Source organism: Brachyistius frenatus, unplaced genomic scaffold (genome assembly GCF_029030835.1).
Source record: "Brachyistius frenatus isolate BFR_SWC_R1_liver_20210118 unplaced genomic scaffold, ASM2903083v1 Contig_118, whole genome shotgun sequence".
NCBI classification, from domain to species: Eukaryota; Metazoa; Chordata; class Actinopteri; family Embiotocidae; genus Brachyistius; species Brachyistius frenatus.
The window spans coordinates 470,197-491,990 of NW_027210717.1; the positions used below are offsets into that span (position 1 = coordinate 470,197).

At 39.0% G+C, this 21,794-nt stretch overlaps 1 protein-coding gene across 5 annotated transcripts; it reads left to right on the plus strand.

Moving 5' to 3' along the window:
* The first annotated feature begins 371 nt into the window (after positions 1-371).
* On the plus strand, positions 372-21,767 carry ift88 (intraflagellar transport 88 homolog). Of its 5 annotated transcripts, XM_069713400.1 has the most exons (26): positions 372-520; positions 671-733; positions 1,315-1,374; positions 2,103-2,156; positions 2,684-2,747; positions 3,052-3,121; positions 3,596-3,686; positions 4,237-4,341; positions 4,938-5,040; positions 5,554-5,900; positions 6,950-7,020; positions 7,212-7,298; positions 7,868-7,967; positions 9,497-9,583; positions 9,727-9,913; positions 10,221-10,329; positions 10,427-10,577; positions 10,662-10,777; positions 11,425-11,477; positions 11,575-11,640; positions 11,742-11,848; positions 14,706-14,787; positions 16,417-16,431; positions 16,647-16,697; positions 19,461-19,568; positions 20,695-21,767. In XM_069713400.1, exons 1-26 carry the CDS (start codon positions 440-442, stop codon positions 20,814-20,816), a joined length of 2,550 nt encoding a protein of 849 aa, XP_069569501.1. In that variant the 5' UTR covers positions 372-439; the 3' UTR covers positions 20,817-21,767. The 5 variants fall into 5 exon arrangements, with proteins under 5 accessions (XP_069569501.1, XP_069569502.1, XP_069569503.1 ...); XM_069713401.1 differs by lacking the exon at positions 16,417-16,431 and having other exon boundaries at positions 7,868-7,973; XM_069713402.1 differs by lacking the exon at positions 16,417-16,431.
* Positions 21,768-21,794: the final 27 nt, after the last annotated feature.

The following is a 21,794-nucleotide window of genomic DNA, read 5'->3' on the forward strand; positions in this document are numbered from 1 at the left end:
CAGAGGTACGGTGGCCTAGAAAGCCCAATCAAAGAACGCGAAAAAGAGCACATGGGACATTCGTCGCCAAGTATTACAAATATCCACAAATAACTCTTAGCTAGTCGCTTTTAGGTTATATTGATGTTATTATATCGTTTGATATCAAATAGAAACGAAACGTGAGGTAAATAAACAAATCGAAGTTGGTGCTTACGCTTGTATCCTAGCAACGAATGAAATCGGCTTCAACCAATTCTGTTAGTCTTTGATGATGACTGACGCATACGTGACCAATCAGAAGTATCATAAGGGGTACTGTCCCGCCTACACCGCTTTGCATTGTGGGATTAGACCTTAAAACGACAACAAACCGCTTTATTTTTTGCTTTTACCTTGCAGAGATCATTGTTTGTTTCCCATACTCAAGAGTATTGACAGAAGGACAACAGAGACAGGAATGGAAAATGTGCATTTGGCTTTGGAGGAGGAGGATCTTTATTCGGGTTACAATGACTTCAATCCCACATTTGACTCCGAGGTGAGTTAGACACGAACCTGTGTTACATCAATTAGCTGCAGGCGGTATTTGGAGCATTTAAGTGTCCAACTAATGAAAATGAACTGCTGCAATTTGCATTGGATAATGGGTTTATAAAGAATATAGATTAACTGTTGAATGATTTAAAAGGAGTTGGAAAATGATGCGGGCTTCCAGCAAGCAGTGAGGACAAGCCATGGAAGAAGACCTCCGGTAAGTACCGACTGTTTATGTTGTGAGGCAGATACTTTAGATGAGTAGTTTGTGTCCTGTTTGCTCTCATTTGTTAATACCAGTGGTGAAAGAAGTATTCAGGTACTTTACTTAAGTAAAAGTACGAATACCAGCTGTTAAAATACTGCAATATTGCATTTTAGTGCTGTAACCACATTATGCAATGATTATTACACTAATCTACAGTAACAGAATATATTCTATAAAATCATATTTGTATATTTTTTTTTTATTCTGTAAGAAACACATATCTTTAAAAAGTCAACAACTCAGAATTATTATTTTTTTTTATTGAATTTAAAAAGCAAGATAATGTTCTCAACCCATAAAGGAACATTTTAGCCTTTAGTTCATCAGAACATTTTATCTTTTTCACTGGACAGGAAAGGTTTGAAAAACTGAAAACTTTAAAGTAACCAAAGCTGTCAGACGAACGAGGTGGAGCAAAAAGTGCAACATTTGCCTCTAAGAATTGGTGAGGGACAAATATAAAGTTGCACGAGGAAAACTACACCACTGGTAAATACTCCTAAAACAAATGCTCTGTCTCAATCATCCAGATGACTGCCAAATTTCCTGGCACTGCCATTGGAGTGCGGCCGTTAGCAACTTCTTTCGGAGTAAGTACAATGAAATTGAATCATAAAGAATGAGACCTGATTTAAAGAAACAACATTTGCTGTTCAAGTAATCTTGTAAAGAAGAGTAAAAAAAAAAAAAAACCAAAAAAACCTTACCCCTGGTGTGTAGCTGAAGATTGTTTTCATTGTAATCTACAAAACAAATCTACAAAACACATGGACACTTTCATAGTTATGAACAGTGTTGGGAAGGTTACTTTTAAAATGTAATAGGCTACAGATTACCACTTATGCTGTTAAAATGTAATAAGTAATGTGACTATTTTAATTACTATTAGTACACATTGATTTGATTGACACACGTGAGGTGGTGCAAATTCAAACAAGAGGATGAATCAAAAATATGACTTAAAATTCGAGCGCATATACTGTCAAATAAATGGAGCATGTCTGGATGTAGACGACATTTCTGCATGGAAAATGTATGCAAAGCAACAAAATGCATATTATATTATGTATAAGCTTTTTACTGAAAAGAATATATTTGGATCTCGCCTCTTCTAATCGTAATTGTAATTTATTTACATATTTTTCTGAGTACGGATTACAATTTCATTTGATTGTAACTTAATTACATGTAACTAGTTAATCCCGAGCACTGATTATGGATGAACATGTTTTTATCTAATATTTGCTTGTTAAACAACATCATCAGGTGAAAGCACCGAAATGATTCCCATCTAACTTCCACTTGTTTTCTGATGAAGTCTCGGATCCCTATGGCCTCTTCAATGGGCAGACCGATGACTGGAGCTGTACAGGTGAGAAGGACTGACCATTCAAGTGTGCGTTTCAGGTCCTACGTAGTTTTTTGCCATGTTGTTTTATTACTTGATTACAAGGGTTTTTAAAAAAAAATTAATAATAATAATATTTTTTTTTATAGGTTTTACTTAGCCTGGCATTACCAGACCTAAATTGTCTTTGTTAATATATGGGTCTGGCTACACTCCCTTCAAGATTGTTTCCAGTTTTTGCATCCTAAATAGTGTAGACCTTGAGTTGATTTGAATTGGCCTATAACGACTTCCACTGACCACCATAACATATCAGTCAGCGGGGCTGAGTAACTTTAATGCAAACAGGGTTTCTAGAATACAACCACAGCGAAGAAAACTGAAGCTGTGAGCAATAGTCAGGTGAAGCCAGACTAAGTTTTACTGGCAGTCTTACAAACTTTTGTATGTTAACAACTGGCCAGTATCATGTATTTAATCAAATCTTTATGACAACCTATATATCTATATTTCTATATTGTTTTTGTTGTGCGTGTTTTTAAATGTGACAGGATGGAGCAGCCCGACCAATGACTGCTGTGAGAGCAGCAGGTTACACCTCTTCCATGACCCGTGGTAAGTTTAAAGGAGTCACAAAAATAAATAGTCTATTACAGCTATTTTAGTGATTCACTCTCACTATGTTTGTGTTGACTCATACTTGCTAATGGTTTAAATTTAGAGCCTGTATCTGTTCGTTATTACTCTGTCTGCGTTGCTGACGTTCCTCTTGAATACACAGTTGTAGAGAGGATGCATTGTGCAGCAGCGGGAAGCAGGAGTGTTATTCCTTTTTTATTTGGTTATAATGTTGACAAGCTCAAGTGAAATTTTTATAGTATTTTTAAGGAAAGATTTAATATGTATTTTGTATTTTCAGGCTCAAACTTTGACCCTCTGGGCCAGTCCAAAGGTCCTGCACCTCCACTTGAATCAAAGAACGAGGACACGTGAGTTGTCACTCTTTAAACTCATTTGTCTGTTTTAGTGAGGAAAAGACCTGCATAGAGTAGAGCTGTATTGAAACTAAATTTCAGCCATAATAACGAGTAATTGCTGTATTCAAAGAAAAAGTGTAAGCAATTAAGAGGACAAAATAACAGTTTACAGTGGAACTAAAAATAACATAAACAGGTTGGGGTCGAAACATATTTTTCACTTATAGTAACTAATAATTCCAATATGTTTACTGCAAGTATGTTATTTTGGAGCGTCAGCTTTGCTTTACTGTGCATCTTACAAACTGTATAGAGTATTTGGTCAAATGAAACTTGGACAAGGATCTAAACAGTCTCTAAGCAGCTGCATCCTGTTAACCAGGTAAAGAAAGGATTGGGCTCTCTAGCAACAGAGTCACTGTATGGTTCTGTCTTGTGTGCTTAATGTTCTTTATGTTCTTGTGGTTCTGTCTTGTGGTGTTGCAGGCCTGAGGAGAAGATCAAGATCCTGGAGAAGAAAGTGAATGACCTGATAAAAGAGAGCTGCATGGCACAGAGCAAGGGAGCCGTACAACTGGTCAGACTCTGTCATTGTTTAACTAATAATAGCTGTCTGGATTTAAAGGGAAGGGCCTCTAAGTGAAGCAGTAAACAGTGATTTATTTTTGATTGTCTAGACTCTGTACTCCATCACACTGGACTGAGCATAAGGTTTAAAGTGTTAGAAAGACAATACATTTTTTAACAACTTCAATAGTTTTAGCTCATTTGCTTTTTTCCATACGTACAAATAGCTGTAGGTGAAATTACATAAAGTTTATCCCCCTTCTTATTTTCTGTGCTTGTTCATATGTAGGATACCGTACTGAATCAGCATTTACGGCAACAAATTGAGTTTGTAATTGACAATGAAAAGCATTCTGATGCATTTAACTGCTTGATTTGTCAGTGCTGATGATCACGTTTAGCAGACAAGGACATGTTTCACTCACTTTTACTGTTTTTCATTTTGGTGTCCCTGCTCATGAAGTGTGTGTGTGTGTGTGTGTGTGTGTGTGTGTGTGTGTGTGTGTGTGTGTGTGTGTGTGTGTGTGTGTGTGTGTGTGTGTGTGTGTGTGTTTCTACAGGCTCTTGAAAAAGCCAAAGAGGCTGGGAAGAAGGAGAGAGCACTGGTCAGACAGAGGGAACAGACCGGCAATGCGGAGCACATCAATTTCGACCTGAGCTACTCTGTAAGTCAAGCTGCTGCTGCAAGTCAGTGACTGTTGTGTTTATCAGTCCCTCCAGGAAATAGTGATCTTGTAATAACAGAAATTAATGCATATTTTCTCTGCAATAAAGTTCCTCGATAGAAGCTCTTCTGAAGGTATTATGGTACAAAGTCAGCCTTTTTAAACAAAGCTTGCCTCATCAATAAAAATAACTTCTATCTTCACTTTCATCACTAATGAAAACATTAACTAAAGTATTTCCAACTTTTACTGTGATGTGCTGTGTGCTTATTACGATGCAATTACAAATGGCTCTTTCTTTATTAGCTATTGGTTTTGTTTTTTTAAACTGTCTTCGTTGTTTCTGTCAATCACATTTGATGATTTGAATGTGTTTTTAAATAAGAGGGAGACACAGTGAAGACGTATCTGGCAGCCAGCAGAGGCCATGTTTGTCCTCAGAGTCAGTGGACTTAACCACTCATCTATGTGGGCACAGCTCACAGAAGACAGATTCAATTTGAAGTTTGTTTCCATGAATCACTGTCTGATTTCACTGCCTGACTTTTTTATGATTTGATTTAGAAATATTGAATGTTTTTGAATGTCATTACCAGGTTTTGCTCAACCTTGCCAACCAATTTGAAAACAATGAAATGTACCCAGAAGCCCTGAACACATACCAGGTTATTGTGAAGAACAAGATATTCAGTAATGCAGGTGAGCAGTCATTGTAAAATAGGTTTAAATCCCTCCTTGTAATACAACTATGTACATTAGGAGGTGATAGTGAGTCACTGTTGCATCCAGGCTGTGTGACTCAGTTTGCCCAGAAATCTGTGACCCATCAGATTCTGAGTGGGACACTCCACTTACAGAATCTGATGGGGGACAGATTTCTGGGCAAACTGAGGCACGCAGCCTGGATAAGTAAACTATCATGCTCTGCCCGAACTACATGTCAGATGATTGGATACATTTGAAACGTTCTTGTCCCTCAGACGTTGTGTATCGGGTGTGTCCGACCTTTTCTGTAACTTTCCGAAACGGTTGATCTTAAACTCGCTACAGCTTGTGATTGGTCAGCTGTGTGAATTTCAGAGGAGAGGCTCTCTTTCTTTTTTTTTAGTTATACAACTATTTGTGTTGCTTTTAATGTACACAACCAAGTGCAATGCTGTGAATATCCACCTGCAGAGATTTGTCCTCAAACTACATGTGCTGCTCCTCCAGGCCGCCTGAAGGTCAACATGGCCAACATCTACTTCAAACAGAAGAACTACCCTAAAGCCATCAAATTCTACCGAATGGCCCTGGACCAGATCTCCAACGCTCACAAAGAGATGAGGATAAAGATCATGCAGAATATCGGCGTGGTCTTTGTTCGCATGGGCCAATACTCAGACGCCATAACATCTTTTGAGCACATCATGAGTGAGAGTCCCAACATCAATACGGGCCTCAACCTCACCTTGTGCTACTACGCCATCGGCGACAGGGAGAGGATGAAGACGGCCTTTCAGAAGCTCATTTCTGTTCCTCTGGGAATCGATGAGGAAGACAAGTACATCCCATCTAATGTGAGTTTTCAAATGCAGTCATATTTGTTTATTCATAAAAACACATGAATTCATTGCACGTAGTAAACTGATTATTTGTTGATCTTCACTTTGGGTGGAAGGTGTCATTGCTTTGGTATATTTAAAATGCACTGGAGGACAGGATCACCTGTCAGTTACTCAACAGTGACATCTTTGACTGTGGATTTCTATCAGTTCTTGATTTTTCTATTTATTCTATTTTCTATTCTTATTCTATTCAACTTTAATGATTATGACTGCACACGCTGGTTTTGCAGTTGTTTTTATACTGGACAAATAAATTAATAGAATAGAAAATGAAGTAGTTTTCATCACCTGTTTATAAACGGGATCAATACAGCGGTCTAACAACTTCTAATTTATCAAAAGGAAAAGGCTGCTGCTAATTTAGTTTATTTATTTTTTAATTAATTTTTTTATACATATATTAACAACAAGTAAGTCAAGGCAAGGTGTTTAAACTTTATTTGTACATCCCCATATTTATCTGAAAGGGCTTTACAGTCAGTACAGCATACAACATCCTGTGTTATCCGACCCTTGAGTCAGATGAGGAAAAACTCCCCAAAAAGACTCTTAATGGAAGAAACCTCAAGAGCTAAACTGGGGAATGATCGCTTCTCCACGTTGGACAAGGCACTAGGTGACGTGTACAGAAAAGCAACATAGATGATTTAGAGTAACTATCAGGGTGACACAATTTTAAATTTTAAACGCATATTAAGTAATATGTGAAAGCAGCACAAAAATAAAATTCCAAGAACAGCAGATAGATGCTCATCAGATATAATTGTCATTATAATCTCATTTGTAATTATTGTTTTCTGAAAAATAGCAGTTACGTAAACCGTCTCCTTTTTCTGAATTCCATATATTTTCTTCTGGTATGATGTCAATTCTCCTGTCAGTTCACTAGAGATACAGCGTCACTACTCCTCTTTCCCTTGTAGGTCACAATAAAATACTAATATTCATGAGAAAGTGTTTGTTGAATCCTGAATTAAAGCTTGTCATGTCAACTCTTTCAGGATGACGCCAATTCAAACATGGTCGTTGAGGCCATAAAGAACGACAAGCTTCACCAGATGGAGAGAAATCTGTAAGAAACTTTTCCCACCACACAACACAAACACTTATTTTTGTGGTTAGGCTCACGGTCTTTCCTTATCAAACCACTGACACACTCTCCTCTTGACCAAACACAAACTACTGCTGATTTAATCTGTGGTTGTAGCACTTTTTATTTCCTGGACTCATATCTCGTTCTCTGTTCCTGTATGTTGCTCATAGAAAAATCCAGGCCGAGAAGTACATCATGACTGCAGCCAAGCTCATCGCTCCAGCCATTGAGACTTCTTTTGCTACTGGATTTGACTGGTTTGTTACTGTTGAGTTTTTCATCTTAACATTTTGACCACCACAAGGCACACAGCTCTAAGACAGCCCTTTAAAAGAGATGGAGACACTAAAACATGACTTAAAACAAGAAGAAAGTTGATATTTTTTATGCTATTTGATAGTTCAGGGTCATCTTCCAGTTGCTCTCACCGCTGTAGTTAAAGTGTTACGGGGGGGGGGGGGGGGGGGTATTCATCCATATTAACCTTCTTTAGCCTCAGGATTGCATTGCATTTAATGAAAAAGCAGAATATGAGTTTTTTGGTCCCTTAATTTTTTTTAATTTAATTTTGGGGAATAAATGAGAATAGCTGCTAATACTGGTTGGTTACCCATTAAAGTGTCAAACAGCTCACACACACCTCACAGCCACAGTTCAGATGTGTTCTTTATTTTCATGTCCTACTCCAGTATACTGTCAGGAAAACCCATCTTGACATTGAGGAATCTACTAGCAACCAAAATCAAACTGCAGCTTCAATAGTTGAATGGAAATGATGCATTATGATGCATAAAACCATGTTTGACATGTGTGGTTGTTCTTTAAGGTGTGTGGACATGGTGAAGAGTTCTCAGTACGTTGAGCTCGCCAACGATTTAGAGATCAACAAAGCCATCACCTACCTCAGACAGAAAGACTTTAACCAGGTGAGTGTGCTTGTCGCTACGGCATAAAGGGCAATACCACTCAATTTAATATCTCTCTCCTCCGGTCTGTCTAGTGAAGGCCTACAGTGGGAGGAGAGGAGGGAGAACTACCTTTATCATCCCCTCTTAAGAATTTACTGCCAGATTAAGTTGTAGAACTGAATAAGACACCGAAATAATCCTCTGTAGTTTACCTCGATGGTTGTAATTGTATCTATCTGTCATAGATACACTTCACTGAGCCCACAAGGGAAATTATTATGTTACAAGAAAATCAACAATAAAATAACAGAAGCAGAACTGCAGATCTCCAAAAGAAGACACTGAATATTGAATAAAGATATCTACAATGTATACATCAACATCTTGAGCCAGATTTTGCTAATATTTGCCACCTTGTAATAGAAATTTGACACTGAAGAGGTGCTGTATCTGTTAAAGTAGCAATTACTTCGAGAAATAGTGAGCATTTGAAAACTGTTATTTGTTCTTTTATTTTGGTTTTTGTTTCCATCTTTTTTTGCAACATTGCAGTTCCATACAACTATTAGCCAACGCTGTAGATATTTTTGTCAGTTTTTTCCTGCTAAGGCTGTTTGAACAGAGCAGCATCTGACTCAACATTTCCCCTTCTCATTGCCCTCCACTCTCTCTTGCTTTTGTCTTGTTTCCTTCCCATCTGCATGCCTAAGGTTGAGGTATGTGTGCCCTATGTTTCCATGTTCAAATTGGGTTGTATTTTTCTTCCTTTAAACATGTATTTTTTCCAAATAACGGTACTGCCAAGAGACGTTGGAAGAGCAGTTATTGGTTTAAAACCCACAGACCAGTGAGGAAAATCTTTGTGCAGAGAAATTATAACCATGGTTCCTTCTTTGACAATAATTTACCACTTAACTATAAGTTAAGTTAAGGTATATATATATATATATCTGTCTAAAGTTACAGTATTATAACTGCCGTAGCTAACTGCCTTGTGTTCAAAGGCTTTTCATCTGATGCATGTGTGTGGTACTTTTTCACCATTTACAGTGTTTACAGTGGTGGTGGTTTAACCTGCATCATTTGTGCAGCTGTAGTGTAGCTGGTGGTTTGATAAAATGTAGAATTTTACACATTGATGTTGTTGGAAAATTTCCCCAGCATATAATGCACTTACAGTGACATAACAACCAATGAAATGAGAAGGGTTTGATTTCAGAAATACGTCTGAGGACAAACATCTCTTTATATCAAAAGATCAGATGGTTGCAGCCTGCCAAATGTTCTCGTTAAAGTTTTTAGATACTCAACAACTTAAACAATAAATGCTGTCAATGTCTTTGTCAAAGTATACACATACTAAATACATCATTAAATGAATGGAGCATTTTAATAGTTCAAAGTGTATAATAAAGTTGGCGGTGTACATTTGTAGCTGTGTTATTTACTGGGGGAATTGGCTTGTGATTCAGTTATATAGCATTACTGGGAACATGCTAACACACTGTAGAGTTTTACCCTGACAGCATTTTACTTTGTGTTATCAGGCAGTGGAAACACTGAAGACATTTGAGAAGAAGGACAGCAGAGTGAAGAGCGCTGCAGCCACTAACCTCGCTTTCATCTATTTTCTGGTAAGAGTGTCCTACTTACTCATCAACTTTAGACTCTCAGATAACAAACAGTTATTGGTTGGAAAGCTACATCATTCAATTGGAGGAATTGAACAACAACCTTCCTTCCTTGTGCTTCCTCTCTAACCTTGACTCTCCTGCAGGAGAAGGACTACGACCAGGCTGAACGATACGCTGATGTCTCCATGAACGCTGATCGCTACAACCCTGCAGCGCTTATTAACAAGGGCAACACAGTGTTTGTGAAACAGGACTATGAGAAGGCTGCAGAGTTCTTCAAAGAAGCTCTAAGGAATGATTCCTCGTGCACTGAGGCCCTCTACAACCTGGGTAACACCTGCTTTTAGGACACAGCAGCAGTAATAATAAAGTGGCAGATAATCACAAAGGTGATTTACAGTAACATTAACTCTCCATAAGATTTCTTTCTTACACCTGGTGCTAAGCAGAGCCAAAATAACACAAGTGTTTTTGTTAGTTACAGACCGACACTGCTGTCGTTTTCTCGTCTAGTGCCCACGTTGTGTAAAAAGCAAACCTACTTGCTCTCATCTCTGGTTGTAGGTTGTTTAAGTGGCTCAATTGGCCATAAACCTAAAGTTGATGTACCATTTTTTCCCCCTTCACCTTCCTCCAGGTCTGACGTATAAGAAACTGAATCGCCTGGAGGAAGCTCTGGACTGCTTCCTGAAGCTGCACGCCATTCTGAGGAACAGTGCACAGGTCATGTACCAGCTGGCCAAACTGTATCCTCTTCATAAGAAGTGTGGTTTGCTGCGAGTTTGTCTGTGTGTCAGACAGGATTGAAACTGCATCTATCGGTCTTTGACGCTCTGGTCTCAGCTACGAGCTTCTGGAGGATCCACAGCAGGCGATCGAGTGGCTGATGCAGGTCATCAGTGTAACTCCCACCGACCCCCAGGCACTGGCCAAACTCGGAGAGCTGCATGATGGCGAGGGAGACAAGTCCCAGGCTTTCCAGTACTATTACGAGGTTCAGAAAGTTTACTTGAACATGACATTTCGGCGCTGGATGCCTGTAAGTGTTCTGATGTTGTTGGGTTGTGTCACTGTCCAGTCCTTCAGGTACTATCCCTGCAACATCGATGTGATCGAGTGGCTCGGGGCTTACTACATCGAGACTCAGTTCTGCGAGAAGGCCATTCAGTACTTTGAAAGAGCCACACTCATACAGTAAGTAATAACTGTGTACAAGATAACAGCATGATAAGTAACAATTCAATGGACTGGTGTAAAATTATCAGGTTTGTAGCAACCCCCACAAGTTCTTAAATCATGTTTATATCCTGAGGGAAATATCTATGGAATTATGTCATTTGGTGTTTTTCTGATTTGATTATATAATGATAATTTTGTTGCAAAAGCCACAAAACCACTTTGTATCTGGAACAATTTTTTTTTCTTAAACAAAGGGGCGAGATCATTTAATTTGGTTACTAATTGTCTCTTTTCAACAAGAAAATATTGTACATTCTTAAAAACACAAGAAAATCTTGAATTTGCAAGTACATGAGAAGTGGAGGAACACTTTATACAGAATACAGAACTTCTGTTTTGCATCGTGTTAATGCTGCAAAAGCAGCAGTAGCAGATGTACTAGTTGTGTCACATCATATAAGTGGAATGTAATGCATATTTTAATGTATTCCCCTTTTATATACAGTCTATGTGTCTTCAATGCTTTTAGTATTTTAAAATTGTAAAATATTGTGTACAACAGAGTCTTTAGTTGAATAAAAGGATATGAATTTGTAAATAATATTTGATATCTTGGATGTTGAGTTCATTCTGATTGGATGTCTTTCTGCTGTGTTCCTCAGACCATCGCAGGTGAAGTGGCAGCTAATGGTGGCAAGCTGCTACAGAAGAAGTGGTGAGTATGACACCTTACTTACTTGACCTTTTTTTGCATTAAATAAGCAACATTGAAAAGTGAACTTACAAAGTCTGTTTAATTTTTTTCTTTGCAGGAAACTACCAGAAAGCTCTGGAAACTTATAAAGAAATCCACCGCAAGTTTCCAGAAAACGTGGAATGTAATTCATCCTGTTTTGTTACACAATGTTCAGCAAAACTCTCAACCAGCAGATCATCTCCTGGTCAGAGTGTAAAGAAAACTATGTTTCTTTGTGTCCAGGCCTGCGTTTCCTGGTGAGGCTGTGCACAGACATGGGATTGAAGGAAGTCCAAGAATATGCCAACAAACTGAAGAAGGTAGAGAAGATGAAGGAGATCAGAGAACAGGTAGAAGTTTCTAATTCCCTTTTTTTCTGCTGTCTGTCACCTATTGATACAATCTTGTGGTGATTCTTTCTGTAGGTAGTTCATAGTTTTTTACAGTACTGATATCAAACTTGGGTGTCTGATAGTTTTTTTCCTGGATATAATCTGTGACACAGGACGAACAGACAAAGAACAGAGTCCCACGTATTTATATTGTAACTTTATTACGCAATTATGCAATAAATAGGTTACAGAAATCTCCCAAAAACAAAAGCTTATCCCCAAAGACGAAGCTGAAATCTATTTAACAATTAATATGGATGAGTTGGCACAAATAGAGAGAAATTTACTTAAATGAAACCCAATTCAATCAGCCTCATGTAATGTATTATTCTTATTAGGTACATCTGAGCATTATCAACATTATGGCGCCTGATAAATGACTTATTTACTCTGCAGTCGTACATTGCAGAACTTTTGGCGCTTTCATTCATCATGTTTTCGTTACCTATGTGGTCTCATAGCGTCCTGTCGTCTGCTCCCGGACGAGAGCTCGCTGATTGAAAATATGCACGTGTCAGTTTTTTGCTACAAAATGGTGCAGTGGTCACTGGAGCGCTGGAAAGGCATGAAAACAGCTGGGTTTTTTTCTCTCCTGTTGATTTTTCCATGAATCAGGCTGTGTTAGGAGAGCAGATGTTGTACAGCTGTTTAACACCTGGCTGACACTAATCCTCGGTCCTTTGAAACAGCTCTGGTGTTTGGAGAGTTGTTCTCAGGTCTTGTGCCGAAGCAATTGTTTGGTGTCACCTGAAGCATCTGAATGGTTTAGATAAATTTGTGTATAACCAGGCAGGGAGATTATTGCTTTATTCTCTGATGATGGAAACGAAGCCTGTGTTTTTTCTTTTGAATCTAAACCTAGAATAAGTGGAGCAATGTTAGTTTGGCAAGCAATGGTTGCTTATAGCCGATTGGTTAAGACACTCGTATACAACCAGAATATTATCCTACAAAACCTACTTAAATAATCTCCATATACTCCAAACTAACATTCATTAGTTGTGTGCAGTATTTATATTTTATTTTCCTTTTTCTTCATCTTTGTCATAAGAGCACATCAATAAAGAGCCCTTCACACTTCCTGCATCTGTGTGTCCTAAAGGGGCCATTTGGGTTCGTGTGACATCAATTTAATCATCGTAGATTTGGGCAGATGACATCAAGGATGGAACGGCCAAGTACAGCCCATGTTTGTCACTGCATGGACTGTAGGCCCTATTAGCACGTCACCTGTGCATGCGCCATGAAAACCAAAGTATGTTTTAATTAATCACTAAGAGAGTACAAGGACAAACAGATAGTGATAAACCCTCCTTGAAGAGGTCACCATCAAGTTCATGACCGTTCACCATTGTGAAGCGACAATGTGCATCACATGGAGCCAGTAGAACAACGGAGTAGGTCCATTTGTAATTAAAGTATTCGCTGCCACACTTTGGAGCTGCTGTGATTTGTACATGCTTTTCATTGATAGTGTCCAAACAGTAGGTAGTTGCAGATTCTCTAGAAATCCTGTGACAGTATGTTACTACCCACTGTGCCCGGGACGAAGGCAACAAACTCCACCTCACGAGTACGTAGCCTACCATCAACTGTAGTATTGGTGGAACCACGTCTGTACTGGTCAGCACACACGGACATGAAAACCATGAGTTGGTTTTAACTTCATCAAACTTATGATGAAGTTTTAAATTAGAACAAAACAACATTGACAAAGAACATCTTTTGGGGAATTGTATCCATCTCTCCGAGCCACAAAAGGCTTTAAACCACTTTTCTTTACACATTCAGTCATACTCTCAAGACCCGTAAACACACTCTGGTGAATACAATTGACTGAATTCCCCTTTGAGTGGGGACTCCAAGGAACTCCCAGGAATATTCTGTTGTAATATTTGTGATTTATGATCTATACTTCATCCAACTCTAAATCAAAGTTGGGTAAGAAAATCCCCCTAGAGTCCCAAATATTGACGAATTCTAATTATTTCTGTAATGCAGTCTTATCGTGAAGAATGTAATGATTTCGTAGAAAGACCGGCCTGAGACCCACAGCTGGAGGTGGTGTGAGGCCAGTCAGGTTGTGAAGAAGGCCAGATTCAGAGTAGTGGAGTCGTGTGCCTCGGTCCTGTGGAGACATTTACCAGAGCCAGGGACAGATTAGGAGGATGACTTTTTCAAATCACAACCAGCTGCTCTTAAATCAGAGATGCTGCTGGACCAGAAAAACAATCCGACAGAAAGTGACAGACAGAGCCAGAGGGGTGACTCATTAATCCCGAAATTCTCCGATCCACCAACAGTGAAAAACAGCTGCTCCTTCTAAAATAACTGTAGAGTGTATGAGATGATGAATAATTAGAACCAAAAACTATTATATGGAGTCTCCTTAAATCAGTGATCTGGTTCTGTCTGGTGATGAGTTTATGCTCAGTAAGTTTGTTTTTCCGTGGCATATCCACTACCCTTGTTTTTATTTTCATTTCTTTTCATTTTGTCTTCATTTTTACTACTAACTGTTTATGACTGTCGTGTTTCTGCAATGTACTCCCATTATAGTTTATTTCACACAAACTGGAAATGTAAGACTTCTTTACATGTAACATTTTACACATATTATCAAATTACATGTTCTTTGAATGTTTTTTTAGTTTTTTTTTTTAATTCAGTTTAAAAAAACTGACTTAATTTACGAGATCGTTTTTTTTTTGTAAAAACTTTATATGGCATTTGAAGTTATGTCCTTGAGCGCAGTGTCTTTGTATTTTTCCTAATCTGTCTCTCCACCCTTCTGCATCTGGTTTTCTTCCTGCAGAGGGTGAAGTCGGGACGGGAGGGCAGTGCGAGAGGTCGAAGAGAAGGCAGAGAGGGCAGAGAGGGCAGTGCAGGGAGCGCTGGTGAGTCGCTAGTTATCATGACGTACATGCTTCCGGTGTGAAAACATCAAACACACTCTACAGCTACCTCCACACAATATGCACACTAAGACCTTAAACAGTACAAACTCATATCTTCATTTTAAATGAACATGTGGACCTGATTGATGTTAGAATTGCTTAGAAACCTGTTGTGTATACAGAGTCCCCGACATCAATAAGTGCACATACAATATTGCAACCCAGTATCACACCAAAGTGTGTAATACCCCTATCAGCCCACAACATGATGTAGTGTCAGTGTCACATCTCCCTCTCCTTGTGTACATATTTTACGCCATTGAAGTAACTAACTTAGGTTACTTGAAAGAAATCCATGCTTGAATTTGACTGGAATATGCGTCTCTGATGTGGAAGTCCCGTGTCAACCTCTTTTCTGTGCGAGCTTCACTCTTTATACTTTTTTACATGACCTTATTGGACCCTGGGCAAACATGCGTGTCCTTTTCACGTGAGGCAAAATGTGACACACACGGTGTCCCCCTAGTGGACTGACGGGTGTATCACCTACATGGGCACGATACACGGCTGTATAATAAGTAGGGCAATGATTCAAACATCAGTACTTTTCGGATTCACTTTAAAAATGCATGTAGCATAGCGTTTTGAAAAAGAACAGGCATCAAATATGTTGGACTTGAATGCTTGCACTGCTGTTTTGACTGTATTTAATTATATGAAGTTATTTTATGGCTGTTTGTGTTGAAACAACAATTAACATATAGGAAGTTAGTTTTTTCTGTTAAATATGAAAAAAGGGATAAAATCATATATATATATATTTTGAAAAAATATTGTTTTGGTTTTGTTACTAGAGCCTTAACAATGCCCAGCTTGTAAGATTTGATCTTAGAAAGCCTGCAATCAGAACTGTACGTTGATCAAATTACCAACATTTCCCTCAACACATTCATCTTTTTTGTGTCATGTGTCACCACTTCTTTCTGTCCTCCACCTGATGTTCACACATGCAGCAGCACGCATCTCCACACCTGTCCACACCTCTCCTAAGAAGTCCAGCATTATGGGTATATTTCTTCACACCACACTGTGGCGGTGTGTTCAGGTGTCTGTATCCTGTCTGATAAGGAGCCCTGAACACACTGAGCCTATGAGGCAACAGCAGACGCTGAAGTTTTAGCACTCCTTCACGACACATCCACAACAAATACACACACACAGACTGGCTCTCACACTGGAAAACTGGCCCATCAGCAAATTTCGAATGCAATCCAGACATACTAGAGAGCTGCCAAAAACTGTAACACGGCCTGATTTTTCTCATGCTGTGCAGCTGAACATCTCCAGTAGTCTCCGGTAGTATAGTTAGATATATATCTTTATTTAAAGCACCTGTTAATGTGCTTGTTGCTCCACCCAGCCAAGACTTCCATTACTCCTGTGTCCTGATGAATTACTTTAAAAACAAACGCCAGCTTTTTATTGTCCCATAGCTGAGTAGTTCCCAGAGCCTCCAACCAGACCTGTTACAACCATCACAACATAGTCTCCCATGTTCAGTCCCTAAATATTAGCTATAAGTTGTTTAACTAAACCCCCCATTCCTTTTCTTGTTTTATGGCACATCAGATGATGTCAAACCAGGTGAGAGAATGACGGTTATAAAACACAAAGAAGTTTGTGATCATCAGCATTCATTACACGAAGCAGACTCTTCTCTCTCTCTGTGCTCTTTATGTTTCTTTATTCTATCTGTGTGCAACAGTCCGACTCTGTAATCTGTCTTTTCCGTTTGTCTTTCTACCCGTTTCTTTCTGCCTTCATCTGTATTCTCTCTCTGCTTCCTTTTTGCTGCCCAGTATCTCAGCCTGAGTCCAAACAATTCAGTCCACTGTTGGACTCAGGGAGAGGTATGTAAGATCATGACTCATAAATAATAAGGTGAGACCTCATCTGTGTCTTGTAGGATTGTGTTTCGAGCCATTTGTACTTGGACAAAGAGATTGGGGCTTGCTTGTGTCATGAGTTGTTGTTAACTCTGAGGATTTCAGACATCCACTGTATAAATCTTCAGTCGAACAAACTGCTGAAGAATTAAACTGTGACTGTTTACCCTTGACCGCACAACCACATGACCTGCTGACGAGCTGAGAAACAAAAACAACAAATTCTGTTACTCTTATTTTCCTTTCTTGCTTTCTATTTGTGAAGAAAAACGAGGAATTGTTTTAATTACAACCATTTCAACATTAGTTTCCATTTTGAACAACTAACAATATTTATTAGTGATCAGCTTAACAATTATCAACCCTTCACACAAGGTCGCTATACATACAGGAGATTTTGCGTTCAGGAGCGGTGACACCTTACAACTTTCATTTTTAATTTTACTATTATCAGTTTCATTAGAAAGTTTAATATATTTATAGATAAAAAAGAAAAAAAATCAGATTCCTATACTCTGTGAGAATTTAATGTGATTCCCAACAACCTTGTGAGTGAAGCATTGTAAAGAGACACAGCAGAAGAGAGTGACTTTAAACAGTTTTCCCAAGTTAAGAAATCCATCTATAGTGTTGTGATCAAAACAGCTGAACCTGGTCCAGAAATCTTCTGACAGGTAGCTGTGATGTCACACTGTGGTGTGTGTTTGCACTGAGCGCTCTCATGGAGGAGGGTGTGTGTGTGTGTGTGTGTGTGGGGGGGGGGGGTTGATCTCCCAAACCTCGTGTTTGCTGCTTTGTACACTTTGTAAAAGAGGCTGTGCAGCGCTTTTATATTTTTGTCACTTAACTTCTAAATTAGACTGAGGTTGCAGCCATGTTGGGTTTGAGGGTTTTAATTTGTACTCATGTAATCTTGTTTTTCAAATAAACTTAAGCAGGAAATTGAGTGGCGAAAGACAGAAAGTTGTGTCATCCGCTGGTGCCGGCAGTCCGAAAGCCAGCATGCACTGAGCGTACATTTTTGGGGGTTTGGTCCGGGTGCAGATATGTTTCTTGGTCTCCTCTCCTCCCACTTCCCAGCATGCTTTGTTTCCTCCAGGACTTTTAAGAATAAATCAACCAAGTTAAACAGATGTTGGTGATTGGTAGAAATTGTATTCATTTTTGATAAAAACATGTGGTTTAGAACATTTCAATCAAGGCAAGATCAGATAGCCAACATGAAATAAGCTGTGGCTCAAAACCACAAGTGTACAAGGTGGGAGGGTGAAATATATATGATTGCATTTAGTGATCCAGGCTCTCACTTTACTAAAACAAATGGGATGTCAGAGGATTTTAGCCTAGAGCAAGTTACATCTGTAAAGATTTAAGGTGAACAAGTGATAGTATAAGAATATTCAATACTCAACAGGGTCCTTGCAGAAATGTTGTGGTTATTTGTGCTAAAGTACCTATGACAAAGTTAATTGTGGAAACTGTTACTCATGATTCATTCTAAGTTTAGCTTCCAACCTGTTGTGTCATCACTTCTGTCTGTGTCTCCCAGTTGTGTTTCATAGAAGAGAAAAGCCACTGAAACTGTCAAAGAAAAGAAAAAAACATTTCCAGCAGAGGTTTCAGTCTGTGAGGCCTTGTTTGAGATATTATTGACTTTGAGAGAAAGTGGAATATCAGGCCTCCTTCCTGTTTTTCAGCTTTCTGCCAATGATCTGTTCATTTTCCAAGGCTACCTGGCAGCCTGATGTTGGCTGCTGCTGCTGTCTGTAACCATGTCTGTCCTACAGTTCACTGGAACACACACACACACACACACACACACACACACACACACACACACACACACACACACACACACACACACACACACACACACACACACACACACACACACACACACACACACACACACACTCATACTCCAACATATTGTGAAGAGTATCAGCTGAGTATGTGATGTGTAGGACGTTATTCACATACCGTTTGTGAGGCCTATTTGCAGTATATTTACAGAGTTGCTACAGGAATGTGCAGGACACGCCCCCTTCAAACCCACGTCAATGCCAGCTGTGATTGTGTGTGAAACTAGTTAAAAAGCTACCAGGGGACCAAAGCTCTTCAAATCAGGAGAATAGAAAACAAACCAAAGTATTCCAGGATCATGACCTCTTGTTTGGAAAAACATTGTATTACTGTCAGCTTTTATGTATAAAAATTTTTTTTTTTTTAAATAGCCTAATTTAAAATGAGTTTAATTCAGCGCATGTGGAACATGATGTTTGGTGTTGTGGAGGTTTGTCTGATAAAAAAGGTTGGAAAGCACCGTCCATGTAGTCGGCTTTGAAATTGTTACCACACCATAGCTGACATTTTAATATGACAGCAGCAGTTTGAAGAGGGACAGAGAACTGCAGAAACTTTATGGATAGATGTAAAACTATGACAAGTTGTAGTGGTCAGTTTATATTTATTTCATTTTCTGTACTCTGTTCAAAACATCACAATAACATTTATAATCGGGATCTTAAATGTGCAAAAACACATTCAAACACACACTGCTGAGGTTAAAATTGTCCTGTTAAGCTTTAAGCAACATTAACTGGTTCAGCTTTAAGGAGCATGTAAACACCTTTCAGCTGTCAGAACAGTTGATTCTGATTATGACTGATGCTTTAAAAAGGTCACGATTCAAGATGCGTGTGTGTGTTTGTGTGCGTTTGTGTGCAGACAGCGGCCACAGCAGCAACAGCACCAAAGGAGAGCGCCTGAGCGCCAGGATGAAGTCACTTCCCGGTTCCAACGAGCCCTACGAGGCCAGCAGCCCAAAAGAACTAGGTGAGGAAATCATATTTTTTATATCCTCCTCTGCAGTTAATGATAGATCGTCTGACTTATATTTTTAAACCCTTCATGTTCTCGAGGTTCTTTTACCATCTTCACACATGAATCACATAATATAGAGTTGATACAGAGTTTGGATCTCTTGCTTCTGTTTAACCCACTAAAATACGGTAATTTACATAAATATTCCCACAACAAGAAGTTTAAGAGACGATGATGAAGGAGATGAACAGTCCTCATTTATTTATATTTGCAATCAGCATATGAAAGTATGCTAAATGGTTTATAATGGGCTATGATGTAGTTGTAAGGCAAAAGTCTGTTATTTATTCAGTGTTGATAGTAACTGGGAGAGAGGTGGGGTTCACATTAACAGTGGATGTGATGGTGGAGGATCAACAGTTTGGAGACTCCTCATAGGTGCTGACTCGGGGAACTTTAAGTGTTACAATAAACAATAAGTACATAAAAAATTAAAAGGTAAATCCATTTATTTACTGGAGTATTTGAAGACTTTGTATTACCGCGGTGACAAAAATTCTTCATAGACATATCAGAGGCTGTGTTCCAAATGACATACTTCTCTAATTACCCTAACAAGTCGTGCTCTTCCATGTCAGTACTCTTGCTTGTGTTGTGTTTGAATGTCGACAGGGTAGTGTTGTTTCAAACCGTACACTGAAGAGTCTGTGTGCATTTACCCGAAATAACCGCAGCATTTTGTAGTATTTCGTACCTCTTTTTAACACACAATAAACACATGGATGATTTCTGTCCATCAGCTGTATGCTGGTTCTTAGTGAAAAATAAAGTTTTGTTCAGTGTTCAGGAACAGCTGCAGCTTCCTGAGTGGCCTTAATTTAATAATGTGTTATGTCACACAGTTCATATGGTTGAAAGTTGTAAAGTATAATCAGAATCGTCTTTACCGCTACAGCCGCCATCAATGAGCTCTAAACAGTGTGCACATGGACTCACTCTCAAATACTACTTTAATTGCACTTAGTATTTTAAGGGCATTTTGTAGAATCGCTATGTGAATCCTAAGTTCAGTAATTATCAGTATGCGTGGTCTGAAACATCTCATAACGAGCTACACCTCTGTTCCTGTCATGTGTAGATGCGTCCTACGTGGACCCTCTGGGGCCTCAGGTGGAGAGACCAAAAACAGGAGCCAAGAAGCGCGTGGAGGATGATGACTTTGCGGACGAAGAGCTGGGAGACGACCTGCTGCCTGAGTAGCTTCTTCCGCCGTCTGCCTTCACTGCGCTATCAAAATATTATCTCTTGTGTTATGTGTGGTAAGGAGAGCCACAGACTTCACCACAGAACTGGAACTGTTTATATTCAGATATAAATGATGGTCCACAGACTCTTCAGAGTCGAGGAGTGAGGTGAACACATCAGCCTCGGTAAAGTTAAATATTTATACATCTCGTGTAGCAGAGGAACACCGGGAATAAATGCAAAGAAGTCCGACCAGAGGCTGGTTTCAGTGAAGTCTGGAACTATTAGGACAGATTAGTTGTGGCTCTGTAGTCCATCACACTGGCTGAGATGGTCACTATGAGGTTAAAGTGCATGTTTTTTAATTAATTTTGCCATTAATATCAGATGAATTCTGTAAAATATCACAGACATTTTTGTACGTAATGTTACTGAGAACACTCACCTCTCTGTCTGCCACCGTGTTGGAGTTCAGCGCCAGAAAACTAAAAAAACATATCACTTTCCCGATAGTTTTGAATGCACTTCCAATGTGTGAGCCTGGGAACCTTCTGGAAAATCCATCAACATAAACATATGTAACCCATCCACTCCAGGTCCTGTTCAGTCATCTTTGGCATTTTGCACTTCTAATATTACATATGTTTGTTTATTTTTTCAATATTTCTTTCTTTCTTTGTTTATATCTTTGTAGTTCATTATATAATTAAAAGACAAAATACGTCAAAATGAGAGTTGAGTTTCATCCTGAGCACAGAAAGTTTCAGCAAAACCATGAAGTGTGTGAAGTTTTTCTAAAACACACCGACAATCTGAGTATTTGATGGGGAGTTGTGTGGCCAGGCAGTGGATCAAACCAAAGTGTGGTGGGGGGGAACTGTCCTGAATGAAGCTTTAATTGGCCTTTTATATGCTTAATATAATGTAAAGCTTAATGGCATAAATTCACAGCAGGCATTACACCAACCGGACAAACAAAAAAACAGCAAAATG